This window comes from Grampus griseus (assembly GCF_964374135.1).
Source record: "Grampus griseus genome assembly, chromosome: 16".
Lineage (NCBI taxonomy): Eukaryota > Metazoa > Chordata > Mammalia > Artiodactyla > Delphinidae > Grampus > Grampus griseus.
Window position 1 is genome coordinate 80,279,318 of NC_139010.1, and position 26,166 is coordinate 80,305,483.

The 26,166-nt window shown below is 47.4% G+C and overlaps 1 protein-coding gene across 1 annotated transcript in view; it reads right to left on the reverse strand.

Annotated features, from left to right (window-relative positions):
- ADAM12 (ADAM metallopeptidase domain 12) overlaps window positions 1–26,166 on the reverse strand; it is a gene marked incomplete at both ends in the record, with an annotated part of 387,447 nt that overhangs the window by 44,173 nt on the left and 317,108 nt on the right. Inside the window, 3 exons of the mRNA XM_082673912.1 lie at window positions 12,495–12,690; window positions 14,216–14,305; window positions 18,769–18,946. Coding sequence (XP_082530038.1) covers window positions 12,495–12,690; window positions 14,216–14,305; window positions 18,769–18,946 — 464 coding nt within the window. The remainder of the gene's footprint in view (window positions 1–12,494; window positions 12,691–14,215; window positions 14,306–18,768; window positions 18,947–26,166) is intronic.

Sequence of the window (26,166 nt, forward strand, 5' to 3'; positions counted from 1 at the left end):
CTTGAACAACTCCCACACGACTCCGGTGAGAAAATGCAAGTTAAAGCAGGTTCCAAGGAATAATGATGACTAATGTGAGGGAGCAAAGAGAGAGAGAGAGAGAACGAGCAATGCGGAGGTCTTACACCACGTTTCCAGCCCCACGAAGCTCCCCACTGGAGCAAGCACTGGCTTCAACGAATGCCTGCGTTTGCAAGGCAGAGACTGCTCTCAGAGGCCACGGAGGCATAAAATCTGATGGTCTTTTTACACAGCAGGACAGTGCCCGGTACAGAGGGGCGTGGAGCCAGAGAGCTCAGGAAATGGCCATTTTAGCACGTCTTCCGGTCAAGGAACGAGAGAACATGTACCTGGGGTTTGCGTTGCCAAGGTTCTGAGGGCTCTCGAATCCTATCATAGTGGTATCTGTTGAAGACTACGTGAGAAATTCAGGAAAATGTTCTCCATTCTTCAGATAAGCTGTGCCCTGTGTGGTGCCCCGGGACTGCCTTCCTGCCCACACCGGTGTCCTGTCTGGGCTCTTCCTCTCACATCAGCCAGGATGCCAACTTCCCCAAGCCCAGCTCTGCCCCCTGCCCTTCTCTGCACCCTGCTCTGGGGAGGCTCCGCGCGCCTTCCAAGGTGACAACGTCATGATGGGCAATGCTCGCCTCCTCCCAGGGACCAGATGGTGTTCTTATTACTACAACGTCCATCTTTCTGCAACCTGATTCCTCACCAGACACGTTCAGCATCTCATTAAACAAACAAAGCAGCAGACAAATCAAACCAAACAAAATCCCTGCAGCAGTCGAGACCAGCAACAGGTTCAGCCCTTGACCTCTGCACTAAGTTGCCCCCCTCCCAGACCTCTTATTTTCCCATTCTCTGTTTTTTTTAAAAACCATTTAAGAGAGTCTCCCAAACTCCTCCCATAGGGCATTTCCCTGAACTGGACACAAGTCTCTGTCCTAACGAGATTAAAAAATGGGCAAAAGAACTGTTAAGACATTTCTCCAAAGAGGACATTCAGATGGACGACATCACTACACGTTAGGGAAATACACATGAAAACAACAATGAGCTATCGCCTCATGCCAATTATGGTGGCTGTTATCAAAAAAAAAAAAAAAAAAGATAAGTGTTAGGATGTGGAGAAAAGGAAACCCTCATACATTGTTGGTGAGAATATATACAGCCACTGCAAAAGACAGTATGGAGGTTCCTCAAAAAATTAACAGTAGAACTATCATACGATGACCAGTTCAACTTCTGGGTAAATATCGAAAGGAATTGAAATCAGGATCTCAAAGAGACACCTGAACTCTCATGTTCATTGCAACATTATTCACAAGAGCCAAGCCACAGAGGAGGCCTAAGTGTCCACTGACAGATGAATGAATAAAGAAAATGCTAGTATATATGTACAACGGAATATTATTCAGCCTTTAAAAAGAAGGAAATCCTACCATTTGTGACAGCATGGATGAACCTGGGGGACATGATGCTGAGTGAAATAAGTCAGATACAGAAAGACAAACACTGCATGATCGTGGAATCTAAAAAAGTTGAACCCACAGAAACAGAGAGTAGAATGGTCATTGCCAGGGACTGGGGGGAATGGGGAGGTATCAAAGTGTGCAAAGTTTCAGTTATGCAAAATGAATAAATTCTAGCGATCTACTGTACTTATAGTTGCTAACACTGTATATTTAAAAATTTGCTAAGAGGGTGAATCTTACGTTTAGTGTTCTCATCACATACACACAGAAATAATAGTAAATAATAAAGAGGGTGGGAGGAATATGTAGGAGGGGGTGGATACGGTTACAGCATGGATCGTGGGGATGGTTTCACAGGTGTACACTTACCGCCAAGCTCATCAAGGTGTACACACTAAATACGTACAACTTTTTGTATGTCAATCGTAACTCCATAAAGTGGTTAAAAGAAGTCTTTGTTTTCCACAGCACACTCCCTTCATTCACAGCTTATTTATTTATTTTTTGCGGTACGCGAGTCTCTCACCGCCGTGGCCTCTCCCGCTGTGGAGCACAGGCTCCGGACGCGCAGGCCCAACGGCCACGGCCCACGGGCCCAGCCGCTCCGCGGCCCGCGGGATCCTCCCGTACCGGGGCACGAACCTGCGCCCCCCGCCTCGGCAGGCGGACTCTCAACCACTGCGCCACCAGGGAAGCCCCACAGCTTATTTTGATGCTGACCCTTTTATTCTGTTGTGATGCTGTCAAGGGGAATCTTATTTTTAGGCATAAGTACCCACTCACCCAACAGTGAGTCTTTTGATTTTACTTTTTTCTATTTGCTCAGTGGCTGTATATTCATGATCTCCACAACCTAATCACCCATCCTGTTGCTTGCCAAAGTTAGCTTTTCAAAGCTCTTTTACCAGAAAAAAAAAGTGGAGGCAGGAAGGCACACCCTAGGAATAATAATTAAACAAGTGATAAATGTTCGTCTTTTCTCAAAACCAATTTTGTCAGTTGACCTCAATGAGCCTCTAAACCAGCATTGACAGAGGTTCACGAGGTCCAACGTGCTTTCTCAGCTGGACTGAGATTCAAAAGACACGACGGAGAGCTTAAGAGGTTAGTGCTACTCAGCCATAAAAAAGAATGAGATAATGTCATTTGCAGCAACATGGATGGGCCTAGAGATTGTCGTACTAAGTGAAGCAAGTCAGACAGAGAAAGACAAATACCATAAGATATCACTTATATGTGGAATCTAAAATACGACACCAATGACTCTATCTACGAAACAGGAACAGACTCACAGACATAGAGAACAGACTTGTGGTTGCCAGTAGGGAGGCAGCGTGGTGGGGGATGGATTGAGAGTTTGGAGTTAGCACCTACAAACTATTATATAGAGAATGAATAAACAACAAGGTCCTACTGTAGAGCACAGGGAACTATATTCAATATCCTGTAATAAACCATAATGGAAAAGAACATGAAAAGAATATATATGTATAACTGATTCATTTTGCTGTACAGTAGAAATTAACACAACACTGTAAATCAACCCTACTTCAATAAAATACATTTTAAAAAAAGAGGTCAGTAGTTAAACCATTCTTTCCGATGCTGAATCTTTTGGGAAAACTGTTTTATGTTTGCGCATGTATGGGATCTAAGAAAAACAAAAGCAAACGTTTATCAAGTCTCAGTTCCTTTTGAAAGGCCTCCTCCTGTTTGATTTCTACAATCGGTGGCCGTGCTGCAGCATTGGAAGAGCCGGGGCTTTGAGACTCACAATAATGGGCTGATCTGGTGTCAACCCTACACACTAGGAGACCCTGGTCAAGTTATGGGAACTTTTGAGACTCTGTTCCCTCATTTCTATGACGGGGACAAGGACAGCACCTGACCTGAGGTTCAGTGAGTCCCCCAGGCTCTCAGTAAACCTGAGTTACACTGAGGATGGCCATTGATCATGGGGAAGGGGACAGCTTGGCCCCTGAACATTAAGGATGTGAGGGGAGGGGAGCTCCTTGGAGCTGACCTTGTTTGCAACACTTGCCGTGTTTTAACACCGTAATAGTTCAGGATGGTGTCAGTAAGGGCTTCACACCTGTTTCCTTCACAGAGGGGTGTCCCCAGTGCCTAGCACATCACGGGAAGCCAATGAAGGCTGCTGAGTGACTGGGTGAGGAACTCCTGGACCCTCCTTGGGAAACGAGAGGGAAGAAAGAAAATCTCCTCGTCGGAAACCCTGGGAGGTTCTGTACATACTTTGTATATTAAATAAAAAGTACAGTCATCGCTCAAGGATCTCAGCTTCCCTGCCTCCATCTCCTCCTTACTTGTTTCAGTGAGTGAGGCTCCCGCTTCCCTGAGTCCTGTGCTCATTCTGGGCCCCCCCCCCCCAACCAGGCTGGGCTGGTCCTCCAGAACCTCATCACACCACGCAGACGCTGAGCACCATTTTGAAAGAGGCAGTGGGAGACCTCAAGGAAAGACACTTGAGTTTGACTCCTTTTTATTCCATTGAACTCTGGGAACAAAGAGTGTCTTCCCTGTAATTCCTTTCCTTGCCCTTAAACCAAGAGACACGCTTTAGATGAATGGGAACGTTTTGGCTTACTAACATGCCATTTGTTGGGCATCCCCGCTATTAGTTACTGTGCTGGGCACGGCATGCAGTAGCAGTCAGTGCATAAAGAAACAAAGCTGAGTGGGGTCTGACCAGTAAAATTTACTCCACTCTGGTATTAATTTGCCCAGTGGCTTGAACAATGCAGGGTTCTGAGGGTTAACTTTCTGTCTCTTGCAAGAAAGCAGTAACTGTCTATTTCCAAGAGTTTTGTTCATTTCAGCTCTTATCCAAAACTCAAGGGAGTAGGAGATGCCACGTCACACTCTACTATTGATGTATCGGCAGGACATGTCATCAGTGGGGCATAGCAATGACACTGCTGGCTACAATGTGGCAAAGGAAACTCACATCTGGATGAGTAGCACATCATGATTTCATCGGCTGCATATGCTTAGGGATAGGCTAGATAGATATTTCTGAAATCAAAGACCAGAATGCATACCTGATCCCTTGTCACATAATTCCTTCATTCTTTTATCTGGAGGATTAAGGGAAAGTACACTATGATGGGTAATTCATGGTTAACCTTGATGCTGTAAGCTCGTTCGCATCTCCATCCTCAAGTACTTAGGGATTGAAAATTTTCATCAACTTCGATCAACTTTCATCAATACTCTGAAACCGCTGTTGTTTCGATGGCATGGGGGAGGTGAGTGACAGAAGTGAGAGAAGGATGCGGCGGAACCCCACTTACAATGCCCATTCTCATCCAGTTGACTAACATTTTCTTACCCGGAAGTCTCCATGTTGGGATGAGAAATCTTGCATGAGAAACATGACGTTTAAAGACCAAGGGGTTTAATAAATGAAACTTAAAATAAATGAAGAAGTATATAAGCAGTTGAAACTCGATTCAGATCGCAATATGCCCTATTGCTGCCTCACCTCCAATTTCAAGCTGTAGGACACTGTCACGCAGGGTTTCGGGCCACCTCCTGGGGCCAGCAAGCTCCCAGCTAGAGGTTGGGCACTGCTCAGCCCCACCTGGTACCACCAGCGGCCCACTGGCCATGCCCTTCCTAGACGGTAACCTCTCTTTATAGGAGAGCCTGTGTGTGTGTGTGCGTGTGTGTGCACGTGTGTGCGTGTTTCCTCTGGTGGTTTGGAGCAATCGTAGAGATTTGTGATTAGGAGGTGCAGAGTAGAAGGCTTGTGATTATTCAATTGTTTGTTTTGTCTAATACCTCTCCCATATCCCTTTTCCTAGGAACAAAACCTGTTTTCTTATGGGAAACCTATTTTATATGGTTCAGGTAGGGTTAACATTCCCAACAAATGCCAAAGGGATGGGCATGAAATTCAAGTCTGGCCCATCGAGTGTGCCACGCCACCGGTCATAAGACTGGGTCATGATGGATACATGACCAAAGCCGGGTGCAACAGCATCTTCCTTGGAACCCAGCTGCTCGAGCTGGTTGGATGAGGGCCCTGGGCTGCTGTGTTACTAGCCATCACTGGCTGAGTCCTTCAGGGTCTCCCTCCATCACCACCTTCCCTTGAGCCTGGGGACCCTGCTGCTCTCAGTTATCCCGGTGGGATGTCCCCTCTTTGCATCTATCACACTTGCTTTTGCCTTTTGTGACGTCTCGAGGCTCCTGCCTCACTGTAAAAACCCCTGTGGACTGAGATGGTGCCTCAGGCCTGCACAGAGCAGGTGTGTTCCAAGAACGAACGAGTGAAAACCACAGGGAAAGCAATTTAGGGAAAGCACATCCTGTCTCCGCCGGCCTCCCCAGAGGAAGTCAGTTGTGGTTTCCGTAGAACAAAGCATCTTGGGTAAATGAACACTGTCTCCTGGTCTGCCTTTTCTGTGACTCTGGGTGTTCACTTATTCATTTACATCACATGAAGGATTACCGTGCTGTCTTAAGAGGAAAGAAGATATAAAGTCACAAAAAGACAGACATTTTACTTCCTGGAAAGGAAAACTGTCATTCCCTCAAAGTTTAGACAAAGTAAGAAATCCTATAAGCAAGGAAACCAGAAAGGGGGTTCCGTGCTGACCTCGGGAGCAGGGACAGCTCTTGCAATAAAAGAAAACATCATTATAGGAAACAGACTAGAAGATGCAAACCCTGAGTGCCCTGGCTGTCAGGACCTACTGGTGCCGGGAAGGACAGCGGAGGAGGGTCCGGCCAAGCGTTTTCGCGTGGCTTCTGTGTGTGAGCAGCCAGCTGGCGTCTATCTTAGAGACAGAAGGGTCAATAATCTAAAAGGTGTAAATGACTTCTATCCACTTGTAAGACGTTACGAAGGTACAGGTCTGGCTTCAAATCTGCTGCACTTAAAGGTGTCTGTCTTCATGAAGACGAGACACTTCGTGTCTGTCTCATGAAAAAAAGTGACAAGTTTTCTTATCACCACTATATCAATTTACAGCCTTTGAATTCTTAATAACGGAGCTCTTAGATGTTCTGCCGTTATCAAAAGATGAAATTTAGCCTTTCAGAGGGAATTTTGACATCGTACCGTATTTTATAATTCTATAAGAAGCGATGGAATTTAATTACCAGGTTTATCTTCAGAGTTATATAACAATTATATTTATAATTGTAGTTTGGGAGTTCCCGACGTCATTATGTCTCTTGAAAGAGAGATGATGACATCTTGTACTAAGCCCACAATTTACTTGATCTAATCTTTTCCTTAAAACGCACATCCGTTATGCAAATGCACGTCCCCAATTCAGTCACCTCAGCTTCTCCCCCATCACTAATTTCCCCAACCCCTGTCACTAATGTCCACAGACAAAGGCATCTTCACAGCAACTGAAGCCTGCTTGTTCTCCCCATAATTCTCCCTCTGTCTTGCTTTTCCACATTGACCTTCAGGTCCATCGGAAAATGAAGTCCAAGCAAACACATTCTATCATTCCTTTCTCGCACAGTGGGACAAAAAGGAGACTTCCCTGCCTCCTACACATTACGACTCTTGGCAAAAATCCCTTTTCTTCCCATCTGTAGCCACCAGAGTCGTGGACGATTAGTAACTGTACTGCTCCAGGTATGTCGCCATAAAGCAAACTCATTGGAACTAGCCTGGCAGATGAACACTGAAGATGCCCGTAAAAATCGTCTGGCCCGCTCACACTGCATCAATCAGGTGACACTATTTTCTGGTGAGTGATAAAACAGATAGAACTAAGATATTTCAGGACTTCCTCGATGCAGACTGTTTGTGACTCTAGACACACAGTTATCCGTAAGATTAATTTCCAACCGTTTTCAGCGATCATGCTAGTGGTTTGGATAAATGACATTGGCAAAAATAAATTTTGTGCCTGAAGAAACATATCCAGCTGTGTTTTGGAAGGAATAAAGGTCATGTCACACTGACAGAAAATCTTTGTGGCTATTAAGACTGAAGTGGACAGAGGGCTAAATACAAGGTACGGTGTGAGTTGCACATAACGTTTATGGGTTTGACATCACCAGATAGTCTTGAGATGCAAGATTTGTGGAAGAAAAATCACTGAGAAAAAAAAAAAGTCAACTCCGGGCCAGCAAGAATATCATCAACAATAGTAACTAGGAAAACAAGTGGATGAACAAAAGTCCCAAAAGGTATTCTAAAAGTATATGACTTTGCCAGTTACGAGTTGCAGGCATATGTTTTGAATTTTCTATCATTTATTTGTAGAAAGATTTGGAAGCAGGATTATTTTATTGAAATATAATGCTGGATTGAGAGAAGTCCATCTCAAAAGGGAATAGTTAGCTGGAAGGAAGGGCTTCATCTGGTCAGTGTTTGGGTAGCCAGATTTGGGGAGTGAGTAACTAACTGACTTCCTGAGTGTAACGGAGGATTCTGGCCAAGTTGCCAATGGCGAGGGCCGGCAGAGCAAGAGCTCGGCGACTCCTAGATTTATGAGTTACTGTCTTCACAGGGGGTCAGAAATGACCCCAAAGCAAATGTGGCCCTGATCCCAGAGCGTTTGCTAAAGGATGGGAAATGAAAGATTGCAAATGTATCCTTGACAATAAGTTTTCCTCTTCCGAAACATGAAAAGCTAATTCAAAGCAACCACTGTAACACAGCAATATGCTGCTCTCAGCCTGGCACATCTAGCTGGCCGGGACCTGGCCGAGGAAGTGACCTCTGCCCCTGGAACTGTGACAGTCACATCCCGACTCTACTGCAGAGGTCCAGGTAAGAGTGCACTGGGACTGTGGGAAGTACGTCACTCTGGCAGACCAGGGCTCTTGGTCAGCATCTCACAATAGCAGGACGTCGTTGAACCGTTAGCAAATGAGAGAAGGGGGTAGCAGACGGGGTTCTCTGCGCTCCAGGTCACAGCCCAAACTCTGGACAAGCAGAAGTGACCGCAGTTCCCTGAGATGGCCCCCCGTTCCTGTGCACCTTAGCCCTTGCTGTTCCACACGCAGGAAGTCCCCGCCTCTCCCACCCCGGCAATGACCACTCCAAGGCAACCTCGGCTTGGAGCCTTCCTGCTTGGCTCCCCTACCCCTTTCACCCCAGGCTGAGCCCCCTCTCTCTTCCCATCAGATCTCAGCCCTCCCCACGGCCCCAGGCACTGCGCAAGCTGCATGCCACTGCATGTGATATATACATGTAATGTACTCACATATACGAAATAGATAATAAGCTATGTTGGAGGGCAATGATACACCCGTGCGGTAGACGTATTACTCTCCCCACTTTACAGACGGGGTACAACAAGGCTGAGTAACCTGCTGAAGGTCACCCTGCCAATCAGTGGTCTGTTCACTGCCTATGGTAGCCGGAAAATGGCCCCCCAAAGGGGTCCATGCCCTAATCCTTGGAACCTGTGACTATGTGACCTTACTTGGCAGAAGGGACTTTGAAGACGTGATTAAGTTACGGATCTTGAGATGGGGAGACGATGCTGGGTGATCTGGTCCAAAATAATCACAAGGGTCCTTACCAGAAGGAGGAGGGAGGGTCAGAGTCAGAGAAGGAAGTTTGACCACAAAAGCAGAAGTCAGAGAGAGACAGAGATTTGAAGATTCTGTGCTGCTGGCCTTGAAGGTGGGTGAAGGGGCCAGGGGCCAAGGAGCTGCAGGCGGCCTCTCAAAGCTGGAAAAGGCCAGGAGACAGATTTTCCCCTAGAGTCTCCGAAGGTAACGCTGCCCTGCCAGCATCTTGATCTTAGGACGTCCGACCCCAAGAACTAGAAGATGATAAATTTGTGTTGTCGTAAGCCACTGAGTTAGAGCACACACAGGAAACTCACATGGTGCCCTTGAACCTGACAGTGAGGCTGCCACACTGATATAAGGAAAGGAACGCACCACATTTGCAAAGGGGGTGGGTGAAGGCCCTTCCAAGAAGCCCCCTGGTACAGAGGGCCACTGTACCAGTGCCACAGCTGGTGGTGGCACTAAATTCTCTGCTCTCCCGAGGAAGTCTGTGCGGTGATTGCAAGAACTAAGAAGGGGTTGGCCGAGGTAGATGGAACCCCAGGAAGTCACCAGCCTGAGGGGCTCCCCAAGCCTGGTCCCCGTGCTGGTTGTTTCCAGGAACTTGGAATTTCTGACGTCAGAGATGTTTTAGTCTATGTGCCATGGCCCCCTCATGGCAAGCCCACCGTCGCCCGGGCAAAAGCGTCCTCAGTCACCAGGGTGAGGATGGGAGGGGAGAGAAGGGGCCGGCCCGGAGCCCCGGGGAGGCAGCCCCTGCCCTGGGGGTGGTGCGGTCCCCGGGGTCCCCACCCTCGCTCCCAAGGATGTTGAGGGTTCCAAGCAGGTAACTCCACTGCTTTTGAGAAGCTCAGCCTGTGAGTCATGCTGTCAGTTTGTCCGCCTGTCTGGGTCTGTCTCTGGTCAGGCAGCTCGAGAAGGACTAATCGGATGAGATAATGAATACCAGCCTTGGTCACCATGAATCAAAGGCGCGTAGCCAGCTGAGTCACTCGGTGGTGGGAGCTCAGAGGACGGCGGGGCTCCATCTGACTCACTCTGGAACTGGGGCCAGACGCCCTAATCCAGCAGGGCACCAAAGACCACATTTCACTCCAACAGCTCCAAGTGCTGTGTGTGCTCTGGCCACGGAATGCTCCTTGGAAGGGAGTGTCATAAGATCCCTTGTAACTCGAGAAGGGGAGATTACCGAGTCCGGAGAAAGGCTGGGAAGGGACGGCCACTAGGGATGCTTCAGGCCATGAAGCTTTGGCCTGCAGCACGAGTCACTGTCCCAAAGTGACCCCACTTGGCTAAAAGGTGTCTGAAGTCACTACGCCACTCAGAGCCCATACAACCATGTGACGTGTGTACAGTGAGTGACTACTTTGTGCTTGTCATTGAGGAGCTTTGGAAGCGGTAAGCCCTACCTGGCCTGGGCCCTCCTGCCTAGCCAGGGAGGAGGCCAGGGCCCAAGGACAAAGCACTAAGGCTCCAGGCACCACCAGCTTCTCCGTCCACCTGCCCAAGCACATCCGTGAAACCTGAGGCACTGGAAGAACTCTCCAGAGAATGGGATAAATGGAGGCTGTGTTAGCCCTTGTTGCTGCATCCAGGCTGCTCTCTCTGTTCCCTCAGAAAGTTCCCAGCGCACAAGGGCATCTTTGGCTTTGGGGGGTGGTGACTGGGCTCCATGACTGGTCCCAGCCCCAAGAAACATCTGCCCCGTTCTCCACGCTTGGGTCACGGCTTTCACGTCACACTGAAAACCCAAGCTCTGAGGTTTAGTCATTGTTTTCCGCCCTCGTTTACTTCCTTCATCACCCCTAGACCCAAAACCTCACCATAAAGACTGACAAAGGCCCGTATCGGACTTCTCTCCCCTGCAGAGCCTGGACTTGCCTGGCCCTCTGCCTGGGCCCGGCTGGTCACAGTGTCCTTGCCACAGCTGGGGCCCCTGGCCAGAACTGAGGTCACCCTGCCACCAACGGGCAGAGGGAGAAGAATGACAAGATAGTTGGGGCCACAGTCTTGGAAAATACCCTGTGGGATTCACCACCAGAATCCTCAACGCAGGAGACAAGCGGCCAACCCTGGGGTGACAAGCCCATGCCCTGGGCTGCCCACCAGGCCCTGGATCTCCGGCCCCAGAAGACGGGGCAGTGGAGGAGAGAGAGACACAGGGGACTCAGTCTTCCCCGTTTCACATCTGTGCATCCACTTAATTCTAGAGCACCTGTGGGACTTCCGATCACTGGCTCTTTGGGGTGACGGCACAGCGTGAGAACTACACCTGGGCTCTGAGTCACAAGGACCTGGGTTCAAATCCCAGCCTCATGACCTTGGGAAATAACTTCCAGCCTCTGAGTCTGAGCTTTGCCTTCCATAAAGCTGTCGTCATTGTCTCTCCCTCAGGGGTCATGGGAGAGTTACAAGGGCCAAACCATACGGAGCCCAGGCCCAGCGGCCCATGCCCGGGAAGTGGTGGACAGTCTCTAAGGGATCCAATCACGCAGCGGCCGCTTCCTGGCCACCTTCCCACCTGGGTGCTTTTTCTGGGACACACAGGTCTGTCACTCTACCTTCAAGAACCAGAAAGGGGAGCTTCCCTGGTGGCGCAGTGGTTACGAATCCACCTGCCAATGCAGGGGACACGATTCGAGCCCTGGTCTGGGGAGATCCCACATGCCATGGAGCAACTAAGCCCATGAGCCACAACTACTGAGCCTGCAAGCCACAACTACTGAAGCCTGCGTGCCTATAGCCCGTGCTCCGCAACAAGAGAAGCCACCACAGTGAGAGGCCCGCGCACTGCAACGAAGAGTAGCCCCCTCTCGCCGCAACTAGAGAAAGCCCACGCGCAGCAACGAAGACCCAACGCAGCCAAAAATAAATAAAACAAAATAAATAAATTAAAAAAAAAAAACTTGAAAAGAACCTCAAAGGTGTTCAGGGCCCTTAAACATCTGTCTCCGTGTTCTTCCTCTGGAGCCCGGGCCTCCCACTCTGGGCTACCCCTCTGCACATCCTTCCCCATCACAGACTCACACATCAGGTCTGCCCTGGGCCTTCCCAAGGCAGCCCCCCGGCCCTCCAGCAGCACTGACTTTCTCTCCAGCACCCTCTGCCCTTGGTTGGGGTCCTTGCTTGGGCTCTAAGAAGCACTAACACAGTCAGGGCAGTGGTGGGAAGTTCTGCCGTCTGTCTGCCCAACTCCCTGTTAAGCTGTCTGAGGGCAGGGGTCCTGGCTGGTTTATCCCTGTCACCCCACGGGCACACAGTAGGTGCTCACACATCTCTGTCTGGACTGGACTGAGCTCCTTGGGGCAGGCTCTGGGCAGCACCCACTTCTGCGTGCCCAGTACCTGGCAGGGCCCCAGTCCCACCAGAGCCAAGCGCTCCAGCTGAACAGAAGGAAGCTTTTTCGAAAGCGCACTCCGGGAGGGATGCTCATGGGAACAGAGAGTGGGCGCCCTGGCCCTGGCCCTCTGCACCCAGGTGGTGGTGGCCACGTACCTGGTCCCCAGAGGGTGATGCACTGCTGCTCGTGGGTCTGGCAGATGCCGTTGTAGCAGTAGCCGTCCACTCCCTGACACGGGTGCCCGTCGTGCAGGTACACGTTGGCCGGGCAGTGAGGACTGGCTCCCGTGCAGAACTCCGGGAGGTCGCAGGAGTTGCTAGAGTCCCTGCACGCCGTTCCTGCAGGCTTCAGCTGAAAGGAGAGAGCCGTTTATAGCTTGTGACTGCGGGAAAGGGGGAAGCAGGGTCTCAGCAACACTCCGGACGTGGATAGGAAGAGAACCATCCTCTTGTAGCTTCACACAGAGGGGCGAGGATTTCAAAGGAAGTTCCCTTTACCGCAGAGACAGCTCATTAAATAAACAGCCTTGCTCTGGGCTCTGAGGTTCACCTTTCCATTATGGGGGGTAACTAAGATCAGCCCCTTTTTAATTTCATGCAACATCAGGGTTTTCTGGTGAGCAGCACCAGAAAGTGCCAGGTGGCTGGCACCTGGCACCTCGGTGGCGGGGGGAGCGGGTGCTGCCTCATGGACCCATTGATTCTTAAGAACAAGATCTCTGGTCACCAACACCACCGTGTGTTTTAAGAAGACGTTTGCGCTTAAAGCGTTAGCCTTTGTGGGCAAGGTGACAAAAATAATTCCAAGGGCACACTTACAACAGCGATTTTACTTTGCCATCAAATCATAGAGCTGGAAACCTGTCTGTAGGACTTCACAGGGGCATGTAGAGAAGTAAAGCAAGGGAGCTGCACAGGATGTTAGGAACAACAATGCCAAACGATGCCTCATCTTTTTGCGGTTGAAGAACTTATGGCTCGGGGTGGCTTGTCTGAGGTTACGCAACCAGTGACCTGTCCCACCCCTGAAGCACCCTCCAGGCACCTCCACCACCAGCTGCCTCTTTTAACCTTCGTTCCCCGTAAGTTAATTACAAGTAGGAAGGGGACGAAGGATACTTTAAGCTGAATGTAAAATGTCGTAACGCACTTCGCAAACACTGTGCTCTACTTGGGTCACTAAGAGGGAGTTTCCTGCAAGCAGAATGCCAAGATCAATTGCTTAATTAAAAGGAAATAAAACTCTTGGAACCTTTGAATCAAAAGCTCAGGCTTTGACTCTGGCAGATCTCAGCTCTGAATAATGAGACAAACAACAGAATTGCCAAAATGAATGCAGGCACGGTGGCAGAAAATGGCAAAAGTATAAAACTGCCACTCTTGGCTGGGCTGGGTCAGCCAGCACCTTCTGTTGGGGGCATGTCAAGATCAAGATGTTGACACAAGATCCCTGGAAAAATCCACGCAGCTCCTCACCCAGCAGGCAGACGTTCTTGGGATGGAGCAGAGGGACCCGGCATGAGTCCCCACAGCAGTGGGGACTGGTTTTCGAAACCTTCCTCCAACAGCAGACCCGGAACATTTAACATGGAGCTGGAGTTCTTTGGTCTACTTACCAAAGAACTCATAAATTATAAATTATTATAATTTATATAATTATTATAATTTATCACAGATGACTTAGCATTAGAATATACATTTCACATGAAGATTGGAAGATAATAAAAATAGGAGATAGATGGTACCAACTTGCGTGATAAGGATTACAGTGTCCACAGCAGCGAGTGCTGGGAAGTGGCCCTGTCCCATCGCTTGCCCTGCGTCACTGTCGAACCAGCTGACTGCGCGGGTGACCTCGGGACCAGGAGGACGCTCACCTGGCAGTTTTCACAGCACAGTCCGTGTGCGCAGACAGCATCCGGCTTCAGGGTACAGGTGGTGGCGTTGCAGCAGAGATTCAGACACTCCTGGAGACGGGAACGGGTTTGACAGGGTCACGTGGCACAAATACTCACAGAAAGCAAAGGTCACACCTTAAGTGATTGAAAAGGGAGGAAAGAACCAGAGGGCCTGGCTCTGGAGATGAAAACTAGCCGGACTGAGGAGTATCTTCCTCTGGAAGAAAGCAAAGCTTCTGGTAAGTGTTTATGAACTGCCTGGGAGGGCGTGTCCCTGGGAAAAGTCAGTAGCACTCAAGCGTCTTTCATGGTGGGGTGAGGGACCCGGACGGGAAGGCTGGCTGGCTCGGGAGCCATTCATGTCAGCAGCGGGTGAGGCTGTGTGTGTGTGTGTGTCTGTCTGATGGCTGCTGGCCTTAATGCAGTGAATAATACCAGGACCACTGGAGTCCTATGAACTTACTTATTTAAAAATCTACAGAGATGCATACACACGTTACCCTTCAGAGACTGATCCAGAGTTTAATCTAGAGCATATTGGCAGGAAATGAAGTCCAATAAATTGTGTTTGAAACACAGTTCCCTGCAATCCAACCAGACGCCATAGCTGGATCCTTGCTCAGCACAGGTGGGCTGTCTCACCTGATGAGACCCTCCTCAGGTCAGAAATGCACCTCAGAACGAGCAAGAGGCTGAGAAGGAGATCCGTGGGCTGTGCCCATTGATCTGCAAAGGATTTAAACAGATCAAAGAGTAGCTGGATTGTCCTCTGTGAAATGAACCCTAGAGAGGAAGTGAACTGCTCTGTTACACTGTGCTTCACAGCCACCTAATTTTTTCTAACAAAATGAAACAAGAGATTGATACCTTTTGCTCAGCTCTCAACAAAAGGCCTGTACATATCTATCCAGGATATTTATGACATCTTGTGCTTTAGAACATTCCAGTAACTTGGAGTTTACACATTTTAGAAGCAATTGATTATCATTAGAAAGAAGAGCTCAATAGAGTCTTCAGGATTGAATTTACCAATGTCCTTTTATTTTATTTAATATGATATGTGCTGAAGAATTTCTATGCTATGGCTAGAGTGAAGCCCATCACATACTATTTTAATAGTATAATAGTTTACTCCCCAAAACCATCTTCCACGAATGAATTTATTAGTATCATAAACGCAATGAATAAAATGTTGATAATCCAGACGGTTTATGGCTCACCAGTATCTGAACTGTACCGTTTGTAAAACTCTATGAACGATGCTCCCTTCTACTGTTTGCTCCTATCATACATACATCCCAAATTATTAAATTTTAAATTTGCTCAAGGACTTTATAAACATCCGGAGTGTGTAATATATACAGTAAGATAAAACTGCCAACCAGAAGTCATAGCTTTCAGGACGGGAAAGGTTTCTAACTCATGGACTTACAATCCGAAAACACTTAGGAACTTGTTTTGTGCTTTTAAACGGAGGCCATCCATGGCACTCCTGATCAGTGCCATCCCACGTACAGCAGTGTTGTCCTGTACATCATGGTCTAAATGGCTCTCCTAATAACACATTAGCCAACTTACAGACTTCCTTGCACTTCTAAGTTAAATCAGCCATCCTAAAACTGGGTCCTAAGATCCTTTAAGAACTAACTCCCACCCCCCCACCAAATCGCTAAATAACATACGCAGCAGTTCAAATGGAAACACAGCCAAGTCGAATGGTTTTGACTTCAAAGGGGATTGATAATGTGAGAGAGATAACTAAGTTTAAAAGATATTTGCAAGCTACTGGCGTCCTATTGACTTTAAACAAGGAGATAAGGCTGCTTTCCCAACCCTATTAGCTTGGAAGAACGAGCAAGTCGTCAGGAAATCCTCATGGTGGATGTAAATCCAGTGCCCTGGACAGAACGCTTCAGCATTCATTTGCCTTTTAGCTACCCAGCATCTATTCCTTCCGCAGAACTCTATCAGAAGAGACAAATTCTTCATCTGTTGATGCATTTACTAGTTTAGTACTCAATAGAGAAGTTCAGCAGAGCCAACGAACCCTAAGTCTCCAAAGAAGAAAGAGTAATGAATGAAGCCATTAGAGAATTCTCAGTAAATGCCCTAATTGTCATCCTTGGGTTGTAGGTAGTAGACAGAGATTCTTGATCACAATGAACTGGGGTTAAGACAATAATGCACCTTCTTGAAAACAGTGGCCATTATCTCTGGGAGCAAGGGAACAGAAACTGGTTCCAGTCATGAGCTGGGGCAGTTGTTCTGACCCCGTTTACTCACTGATGTGGTGACACTGGAGGGCTTTATGGTCCAGGGGATACGTAGGCCAATATGAAACAAAGGCATGATGGATACTTCCAGGGCCTGAGCACTGAGTGGGGGGTAAAGAACCCAGGTTCACAGGTCTAAAAGTTTTGGTCAGCTTGGAAACTGGGAAATGGGCTTTCATACCCTCAGACACAGTCTAAGCTTAAACTTTAAAAAGAAGTTTAAAAGAAAAATGAAAGATAACTGTGAACTGAGGCAAAAGGCCTGCCTGCGACTTTGATTTCTTGGAAGAAAGAACTTCGGATGATGAGAACGAGAGTTCTCTTCAGATAGCAAGAACTTCTCCTATTAAATAAGGACCCTAAGCACAGAAATATACAGTTGGGAATTACATGGAGGGAGAACACGGCTCTTACGTAAGCAAAGAGTTTGAGTTCTTCAAAGCTGTCCTGCAACGAGCTGCCTGGAGAGACAGTAAACACCCTGGGAAAGCTGAGTGACTTCCTGATGGAGGTAAAAGAGAGAAGACCACGACATCAGGCTGGAGAATTTCAGGCACTCGAGCGTTTGCTGACATGATGGTGGCGGTGGTGATGCTAGTGGTGGGGTTGGTGGTGATGGCGGTGACAGCAGTGGTGATGGTGGGGTGGTGGTGGACACGTTAACAGTAGTGACGGGGAGGGTGGCAGGGATGCTGGTGGCAGTGCTGGCATATGGGATAAATGACTGCTAATAGAGTCATTCCAAACCTGAGAGTTCATGGCTCCAGGAAGAGCTGTCAAATTTATTTAGATTAACAAACAATTACAAGGAGTTCAGATAAAAGATAACCATTTCAAAGTCAACACGACCTCTCCTGAGAAACAGGAGTAGTTTAAACTAATTGTTTTTTTCTTTACGCAATTAGAAAAAGTCTCCAAGCAATTTCCGCTTTGCATAACCCATCCCATGACGGTTTTAAGTTTTCCTCTGCTAATCTGAAAAAGAGTCTCTGTTAGGACTTAGGACTTTGTTCCTGCATAGTAACCATTCTCTACGCACTGTGAGCAAAGCTGAACGCCGCTGTGGACAGCGCTGTGACCTTGGATGGGCACAGCAAGGGCACAAAAACATTTGATCAAACCACCTTTGCAACCCCCATCCCCTAGAACTTATGGTCACTCCCAATATTCTTACAGAAATGGTCAGATGGAGACCAGGATCATCCCTGCTGATGTGGGAAAGCTCAGAGACTTGGACAGGATGAAGGTTCTATAACCAGTTGTTTGTTTGATGAACACAGGAATTTGAGGGATGTCCCAGAGTCTCAGCAGAAGTTCCCTTCCATCCCCGAATCCCCCTTTCAGAGCACCCCTCCCAGGCATGCTCTTCCTAAGGCCTCATCAAGCCGGTTTGTGAATTTAGCTAAGCCCATCTTGAACTTGACTACCGCTGCAGCTTGCACAAGCTCTCAGGGAGGGACTCCCACATGGAGACAGCCTGCTATACAAATGACTGGCTTTGGTTTATTCTAAATCAACCTCCTTCAAGTTTTGAGGGGGTACTTCTTTCACCAGGTGGTCTCACTGCGTCCTGTCTTTCTCTTTCCTTCCCAAGATTATTCAGAGATTTAAAAATGGCTGTTAGAATTTTGATGCTGGTTAACTTTATCTTGGGCCCTACAGAAATGAGAAAATGTCCTGACACTGGCTGGAAAACAGGGTTAAATACGCCTTTTGCTGGATAAAAATGTTCCCCGCTTTCACTTATTTCTTCTGAAAGCTAAGAAGCAGACAGGCCGGAGCCTGGGCGCCTCAGGTCGTCCATACAGAGGAAGCTGCGGCAGCAGGAGCAGAATTTCAACTTGGGAAGAAGCTCTTGGTTAAAAATGAACGCTGCTTATTCAAATTCCCCTCGGGTGCACACCTTACAGAGAGAAAGACTTGGTACTTATTAGCCATTTGAAGCCAGCATTCCAAGGCTTTCTTCTCTGTCAAACTCAAAGCTAAACGCTTTTTCGTTGTCCTCATCCTGCCTACGCTGCTGCGTCCTTCAACAGAGAAGATTCTTTATCTTTTTAAACCAGTGATACAACTTATTCTATGCAATACTTAAAATTCAAGAAGGCCACCCTGGCTTATGAAGTTTGTTCAAGGTGGTCATGTAGGAGTTTTCCATCCTGCATTTCTAGCACTTTCATTCTACCACACAATTCCTTCAAGTTCTTGCTTCTTGGCCCAGCCGCGAACGCGAGACCAACATTCTGGAAACGTCTGTCTCACCTCCGGTTCGCCACAGTCACACTCCTCTCCTTCTTCGACATATCCATTCCCGCACTTCTGGCCCCCAAAGGACTGCGTCACTTCCGGCAGGTTAAAGAGGCACATACCCATGCCCTTCTCCAGGCTGGCCTCCAGGTCCTTCCTGCTGCAGCTGCTGAATACCATGGGGAACGGGTACCTGCAGGGAAGAGCCAGGACGTCAGTCGTCAGGGCACCGAAAGGCCTCACGCATCCTTCTCGTGCAGCTGTGCACGGTACCCACGGGCACCATCTGCCTGGGTGGCCGCTGTTAGTTTCAGTGAACAAAGGCTTGAGCGGTGTAAAATGAGGCACCTTCGACTACGCCCTGAGGTCCAATCCTGCAGAGTTCCAACACCACTGATGAGGAAGTGCTTTATCCAAAAAGAAATGACCTTTGGAGGGTTTTCAAATCAACAACTTTAGATTGTCTCGTTACAGACATCATTAATAGTTCTGTGTGAAATGATATAATGGAAAGTGAATGCTTAGGACCTGTAGCTTGTAATATGAACACTATGTTCATATTGGAAAGTACAGAGATGAGAAAAGTACATTTAAGTCTTTAAGCCATTTTGAGTTTATTTTTGTGTATGGTGTGAGGGAGTGCTCTAACTTCATTGATCAGAAAGGCCACCATCAAAAAGTCTACAAATAATAAATGCTGGAGAGGGTGTGGAGAAAAGGGAAGCCTCCCACACTGTTGGTGGGAATGTAAGCTGGTACAGCCACTATGGAAAACAGTATGGAGATTCCTCAAAAAACTAAAAATAGAGCTACCATATGATCCTGCAATCCCATTCCTGGGCATATATCCAGAAAAGATGAAAACCAATTCAAAAAGATACGTGCACCCCAATTTTCATAGTAGCACTATTTACAATAGCCAAGACATGGAAGCAACCTAAGTGTCCATCTACAGATGAGTGGATAAAGAAGATGTGGTACATATATATTGACATATACAATGGAATAGTACTCGGCCATAAAAAGAATAATGCCATTTGCAGCAACATGGATGGACCTAGAGATTATCATACTAAGTGAAGTCAGACAGAAAGACAAATATCATCTGATATCACTTATACTTGGAATCTAAAAAGTGATACAAATGAACTTATTTACAAAGCAGAAACAGACTCAGACACAGAAAACAAATTTATGGTTACCAAAGGGGAAAGGCAGGGGGAGATAAAGTAGGAGTTTGGGATTAGCAGATACAAATTACTATATATAAAATAGATAAACAACAAGGACCTACTGTAGAGCACAGGCAACTATATTCGATACCTTGTAATAACCTGTAAGTGAAAAGAATGTGAAAAAGTATATGTAACTGAATCACTGTGCTGTACACTAGAAACTAACATAACATTGTAAATCAACTATACTTCAGTTAAAAAGAAAATAATAAAGGCAATCATTATCCCGAGGGAGGGGGAAGGTACAAATGACTGAGCTTATCAACTCCACAGCTTCACAGACACAATCCCCATGGTGGGTCAGGGCCGGCTGATACTGGTTTGGGCCTAGAAAGGGCAAACCACTGTCTCCCCAGGCACAGCTCTAAGAGAATGGAGGTGGTCAGAAGTGCAGGTCCTGCCCTTGCCTCGAAAACCAGGGCTACATAGGGATGTGGCCAAGTTGGCCAACTTCCCTGCAGAGCTCATGCTCCCCCTTCCATGGTCCAGAGGGGCTGTACCACCCACCTTGCTCCTGGGTGGGCTGTGTGATAATCCGTGGTGATGGAATTAGCAGAGGGGAAATGACATGCGTCACTTCTGGCTGAAGGTAGTTAAGTAGCTGTTCCCTCCTCTCCCCTGCTGCCAGCTGTGCTCAGACCAGTCCAACGTCCTAGGAGGGGGACGAGCCAGACACAGCACCTGGTCCTGACTCACTGACAGCACAGAGCTCCATGGCGTCACATGCAAGGGAAACACATCTCTATGATGGTAAAGCCCCTGGAAATTAGGGGTTTGTTTCCCATGGCAGCTAGGGGTCCCTAACATATATAAAGCATCTGACTCTTTTACGAATGCGCTTTCCCAGGTCTTAGGCAGTGATTACCATAAGTAAGGGCTAAGCACACCAGAAAGCCAGGTTTTATTAGTTGGTGAGGAAGCAGGACTTGCTGACCAGCAAGCCCAAGCACCCTCTCCCATGAAGACAGGATGACATTATAACTGGATCCCAATCAATTGGCCAAACCAGTACGTGCTGCTAGATTTCCCTGAAGACCGCAGACTAGCCACCATTCAATGATGGAGTCTGGCGATACTTCAAGATCATGATGAGTTCCAGGGCCAAACTGGTAACGCTGCGCTATCTCCCCACGTGTTTTCTATCAATCTCAGGTTATTAACTCTGAAGTAGAATGCTAATCTCCAAGTAAATTAGTACATGCAAGTCTTGCTCTTGGATACAAAGACGATAAACCAGGACTCAGCTGTAGTGCTGTAACAGAGTTCCTTTCGAAATCTCTGTAACTTTCCTGGGCAGACAGAGGGATTGTTTCTGGTATCAAAAGTGATGCTGAATAGCTTCAGATGATGAGCCACAGGAAAAAGTGTCATTTTGCCCATTTGAAGAGCTTTGTGTTGAAAAGACGACAGTACATCACACAGGGAATTGAGAGCAGTACTTCTCTTTGCAGTGGAAGAAATGGAATCTTCTCCAGTGTAAGCATTTCCCAGGACGGCTCTATCTCAAGGCCTGACCCAGGAGACTAAACCTCATTCTCACTCAATGATACCCAACCAGGTGCTGTGATGAGCTCTGACCAGCTCATTCTGGGAGCGCATTGATTTCTAGAAAATGTTAAATTAGGAAAGACACAAGGATAAATTGTAAGCCTCGGGAATGGTGTATAAGCAAGATTAACAGCAGTTTATAGCAAGATTAACAGAAGCTCGGTGAAAGAGGGGTATCAATCACCCTGCTTCCCAAGTGAGAAGATGCCCACGAGCGTCCGGGGATTAGAGGGCTGAAACCAGCTCCAGGAACAGCTCCGACGAGCCCTCCCATCTCACTGTCTTTCAAAACAACAAATACATTTTGGGTTTTGGGGGGGATTGACATTAAAAAAAAAAGGGATAGATGGGCTTCCCCGGTGGCGCAGTGGTTGACAGTCCGCCTGCCGATTCAGGGGACATGGGTTCGTGCCCCGGTCCGGGAGGATCCCACACGCTGCGGAGCGGCTGGGCCCGTGAGCCATGGCCGCTGAGCCTGCGCGTCCGGAGCCTGTGCTCCGCAACGGGAGAGGCCACAACAGTGAGAGGCCCGCGTACCGCAAAAAAAAAAAAAAAAAAAAGGATAGAAACAAGATGAATGAGATCAGTTTAAGTCCAGGATTTAAAATTCAGATTATTTGGGAGAGGAGAACAGATCAACTGTTAGCAAAAAACCGACTCTTTTCGCGTCTGTGCTGGATGTGGTCAGACAGAAGTCGAGTTATCTGCGTAATAATACATTTCTAGTTCTCTTAGTTTTTTCCTATTCTGTTGAAGGACAAACCCCAGGTGCTTTTAAAGTTCTCTCTCATTTAGAATCATCCACCCAATTCACAGCTTTGCAGCCTTGATCTGAGGAACAGCGTCCAGGCGCGAATTCCTCGAGGTGCCTCTGCTGCAACAACAAAGCAGCAATGTTCTCCTCAGATGCCAGACGAGGTGTGGATGAGCTCACCGACACTGAAACTGATCCTCGCTCACCGTGACTCACAACACAGGGCCGGGCCTCGCAACGTGTAACCCGATTTCACCAGCAGGACGCCTGCCTTCAAAGTCAGTATAATTAAAACCTCCAGCAGCTGCTGGCCATGGCTCACAGCTCCTGTGCCCAGAGCACATGTGAATAGGTCCTCTTTCCCTGCAATCTGGGCCTTTCTGACTCGCTCAGAGGGACCCCAGGGAGGCCCCTTGGGGAGGCCAGCGACCTTTCCCCACACCTTCCTGCCGTCTCTGTGGGCTGGACCGGTCAACATTCCCACCTCTACGTGAGGATGGAGAAACATCTCTGCCATCCTCCACGACCTCTCTTGATGACAAACGGCAATGTGTCCGAGGAGCATTTTGTACCTGCAGAGTATCTTTACTGCAGTCATCCTTTCATGATTTCTCATCATGGAGAACAGGTGACTATTTCCCTCTGATAGAATATTCCTGAGCCCTATTTGGGCACTTAGAGAAAGTCAGGCTTTAGAGGAAGAAAAGCAGAGTAACCTGTCACTCATCATTCAATTATCCTGCAAATATTTATTCAATACGTACTATGTTCCAGGCATTGTTCTGGGCTTTGGGGAGATGGAATGAATGAAACATACACAAATTCATCTAGTGGGGCAGCCGAATAATACAGAAGATAAGGGAATCAATTACCTATTAGCAAGGAATGAGCATTAAAGAGAAAAGTAAGACAGGTCAGGGGGAGAGGATGTGCGAGGTGCTGACCTTTTAGGGAGGGTGATCAGGGAAGACTTCCCGGAGGGGAAGGCATTTGGGGCTCTCACCAGAAGGATGTGAGGGAACGAGGTGGAAGAACATCTGGAGGAAGAACGTTCCAGGCAGAGGGAGGAGCCTGTGCAAAGGCGCGTGGGCAGGCGTGACTGGCCTCGAGGACTTTGTTCAGCAGAAAGCAGCAGGCTCTTCTGTCAGTAACACACACCCAGAGGGGCGACCCCCTCCCCAGAGAAGACCCCTAAGCCCTTGGAGGTCAGGCTGATGGCAAAAGACTACCATGGAGCATCATTAAATGGGGGAGGGGAGCTTTGCCCTGCATGGACCAAGCTCTGATAATGGCTAAAGATACTTTTCATAAGAATTTCAAACTCTTATTCCCCCACACTTTTTTTTTTTTTTTTTTTTTTTTTTTGCGGTACGCGGCCTCTCACTGTTGTGGCCTCTCCCGTTGCGGAGCAACAGGCTCTGAACGCGCAGGCTCAGCGGTCATGGCTCACGGGCCCAGCCGATCCGCGGCATGTGGGATCTTCCCGGACCGGTGCACGAACCCGTGTCCCCTGCATCGGCAGGCGGATTCTCAACCACTGCACCACCAGGGAAGCCCAAGCAAACTAATTTTGATGGACAAGCAAGGGTCTGCCCATCATCTCCCTTCTGCCGGGATCATCTTGGTTGATCGGTGTGTAGGAAGGAAGGAGAGAGTAACTAAAATCTATATCTAAACCGATGGCCCTCCCTCAGTAAGCAGAATTCAGTGATCTAAAATGATTTCACGCAAACCAAAACTACACTGAGATGCCACCTCATGCCGGTCAGAATGGCCATCATTAAAAAGTCTACAGATAACAAATACTGGAGAGGGTGTGGAGAAAAGGAAGCCCTCCTACGCTGTTGGTGGGAATGTAAGCTGGTGTAGTCACTATGGAGAACAGTATGGAGGTTTCTCAAAAAACTAAAAACAGAGTTGCCACAGGATCAAACAATCCCACCCCTGGGCATATATCCAGACAAAACTATAATTCAAAAAGATACTTGCACCCCTATGGTCATAGCAGCACTATTCACAACAGCCAGGACCTGGAAACAACCTAAATGTCCACCGACAGATGAATGGATAAAGATGTGGTACGTATACACAATGGAATACTACTCAGCCATAATAAAGAATGAAATAATGCCATCTGCAGAAACATGAATGCACCTAGAGATCACCATACTAAGTGAAGTAAGTCAGAAAGACAAATACCATATGATATCGCTTATACGTGTAATCTAAAATATGACACAAATGAACTAATCTATGAAACAGAAAGACTCACAGAGAACAGACTTGTAGTTGCCAAGGGGAAGGGGGGTGGGGGAGGGATGGAGTGGGAGTTCGGGGTTAGCAGATGCAAACTATTATATAGAGAATGGATAAACAACAAGGTCCTTCTGTATTAGCACAGGGAACTATATTCAATATCCTGAGATAAACCAGAATGGGAAAGAATATAAAAAAGAATGTATGAATATGTTTAACTAAATCACTTTGCTGTACAGCAGAAATTATCATTGTAAATCAATTATGTTTCAATGAAAAATAAATAAAATGATTTCAACTCTCAAGAGACAAGGGAATTTTATGATACCAAATATCAGAGTCCTGTAATTACAATAGAATCCTAATTTACACATATTTAAACACCTTCTACAATACGTCTAAGTGGTCACTGGTTGCACAGTACCTAGTGCACAAGAGATGTCACTAATTGTTGGCTTAAGGACTCAATGAGCAGTTCATTGGTTTGCATGAAAAATGGGCCAGTGGACCTTGAACAAGACATGGAATCCACTCCCCAGCACGGTGTCAGGCTCCACAGACAGGATCTATCAGCACAATGCTTGTTCAGACTATTTCTCCAATTTGCCCACACAAGAGAACGCCTCCAAGGACATGCTTGCTCATCACCCTGCTTCCCGGATACCAACTCTGCTTCTGAACTTTTTTTTTTTTTTGTGGTACGCGGGCCTCTCACTGTTGTGGCCTCTCCCATTGCGGAGCACAGGCTCCGGACGCGCAGGCTCAGCGGCCATGGGTCACGGGCCCAGCCGCTCCGCGGCATGTGGGATCTTCCCGGACCGGGGCACGAACCCGCGTCCCCTGCATCGGCAGGCGGACTCCCAACCACTGCGCCACCAGGGAAGCCCGCTTCTGAACTTTTGATGATAGCAGAATGAAACTTTTGGGATAGTATGTTCACTCCTCCCTCATTCATCTACTCACTCACTGGAGAAGTAATTATTATATTTAAAGCTCTGAGGAGGATCCTATGATGATTAAAATATGGCCCCAACCCTTCCCACTCTCCCCTTGCTGGACCTTTGCCAAGGGAACTATTGGACACACCTACTCCCCACACTGCCTCTCCATCCCTATAAATAAAATATTAGAAATACAATACATTCACATACATAAATGCATCATGCATATTTATTCATATAGAAATTATATAAAATATATAAACATACATAATTATATTGAACTGATGACATACACTATACATACTTTTTTGGAATAACTATTTGAGAGCCTGCTTTAAGCTAGATATGATGGGTACTTTTTCATAGTAATATTTTCTTCTTCTTTATACTTTCTTCTTTAAATTTACATTTTAAAACAACACAGTGAGATAGGTATTGTTATTCCCATTTTGCAAATGAGGTGAAGGCCCTTGTTTAAGAGTTCTCAGTTAGGGGATGGCAGAGACTAGATCTGATCCCAAGTTCAGTTATTTACAAAACTTACGTTCTTCACTACAGATACCATGTCAGCCCTGGATCACCTGCAGTAAAACTCCTGAAACATTGACAGTGATCAATACAGCCTTGATGTGCTTATTTACATATGAAGAAGGCATCCTTCCATCACTCAAACCACCTG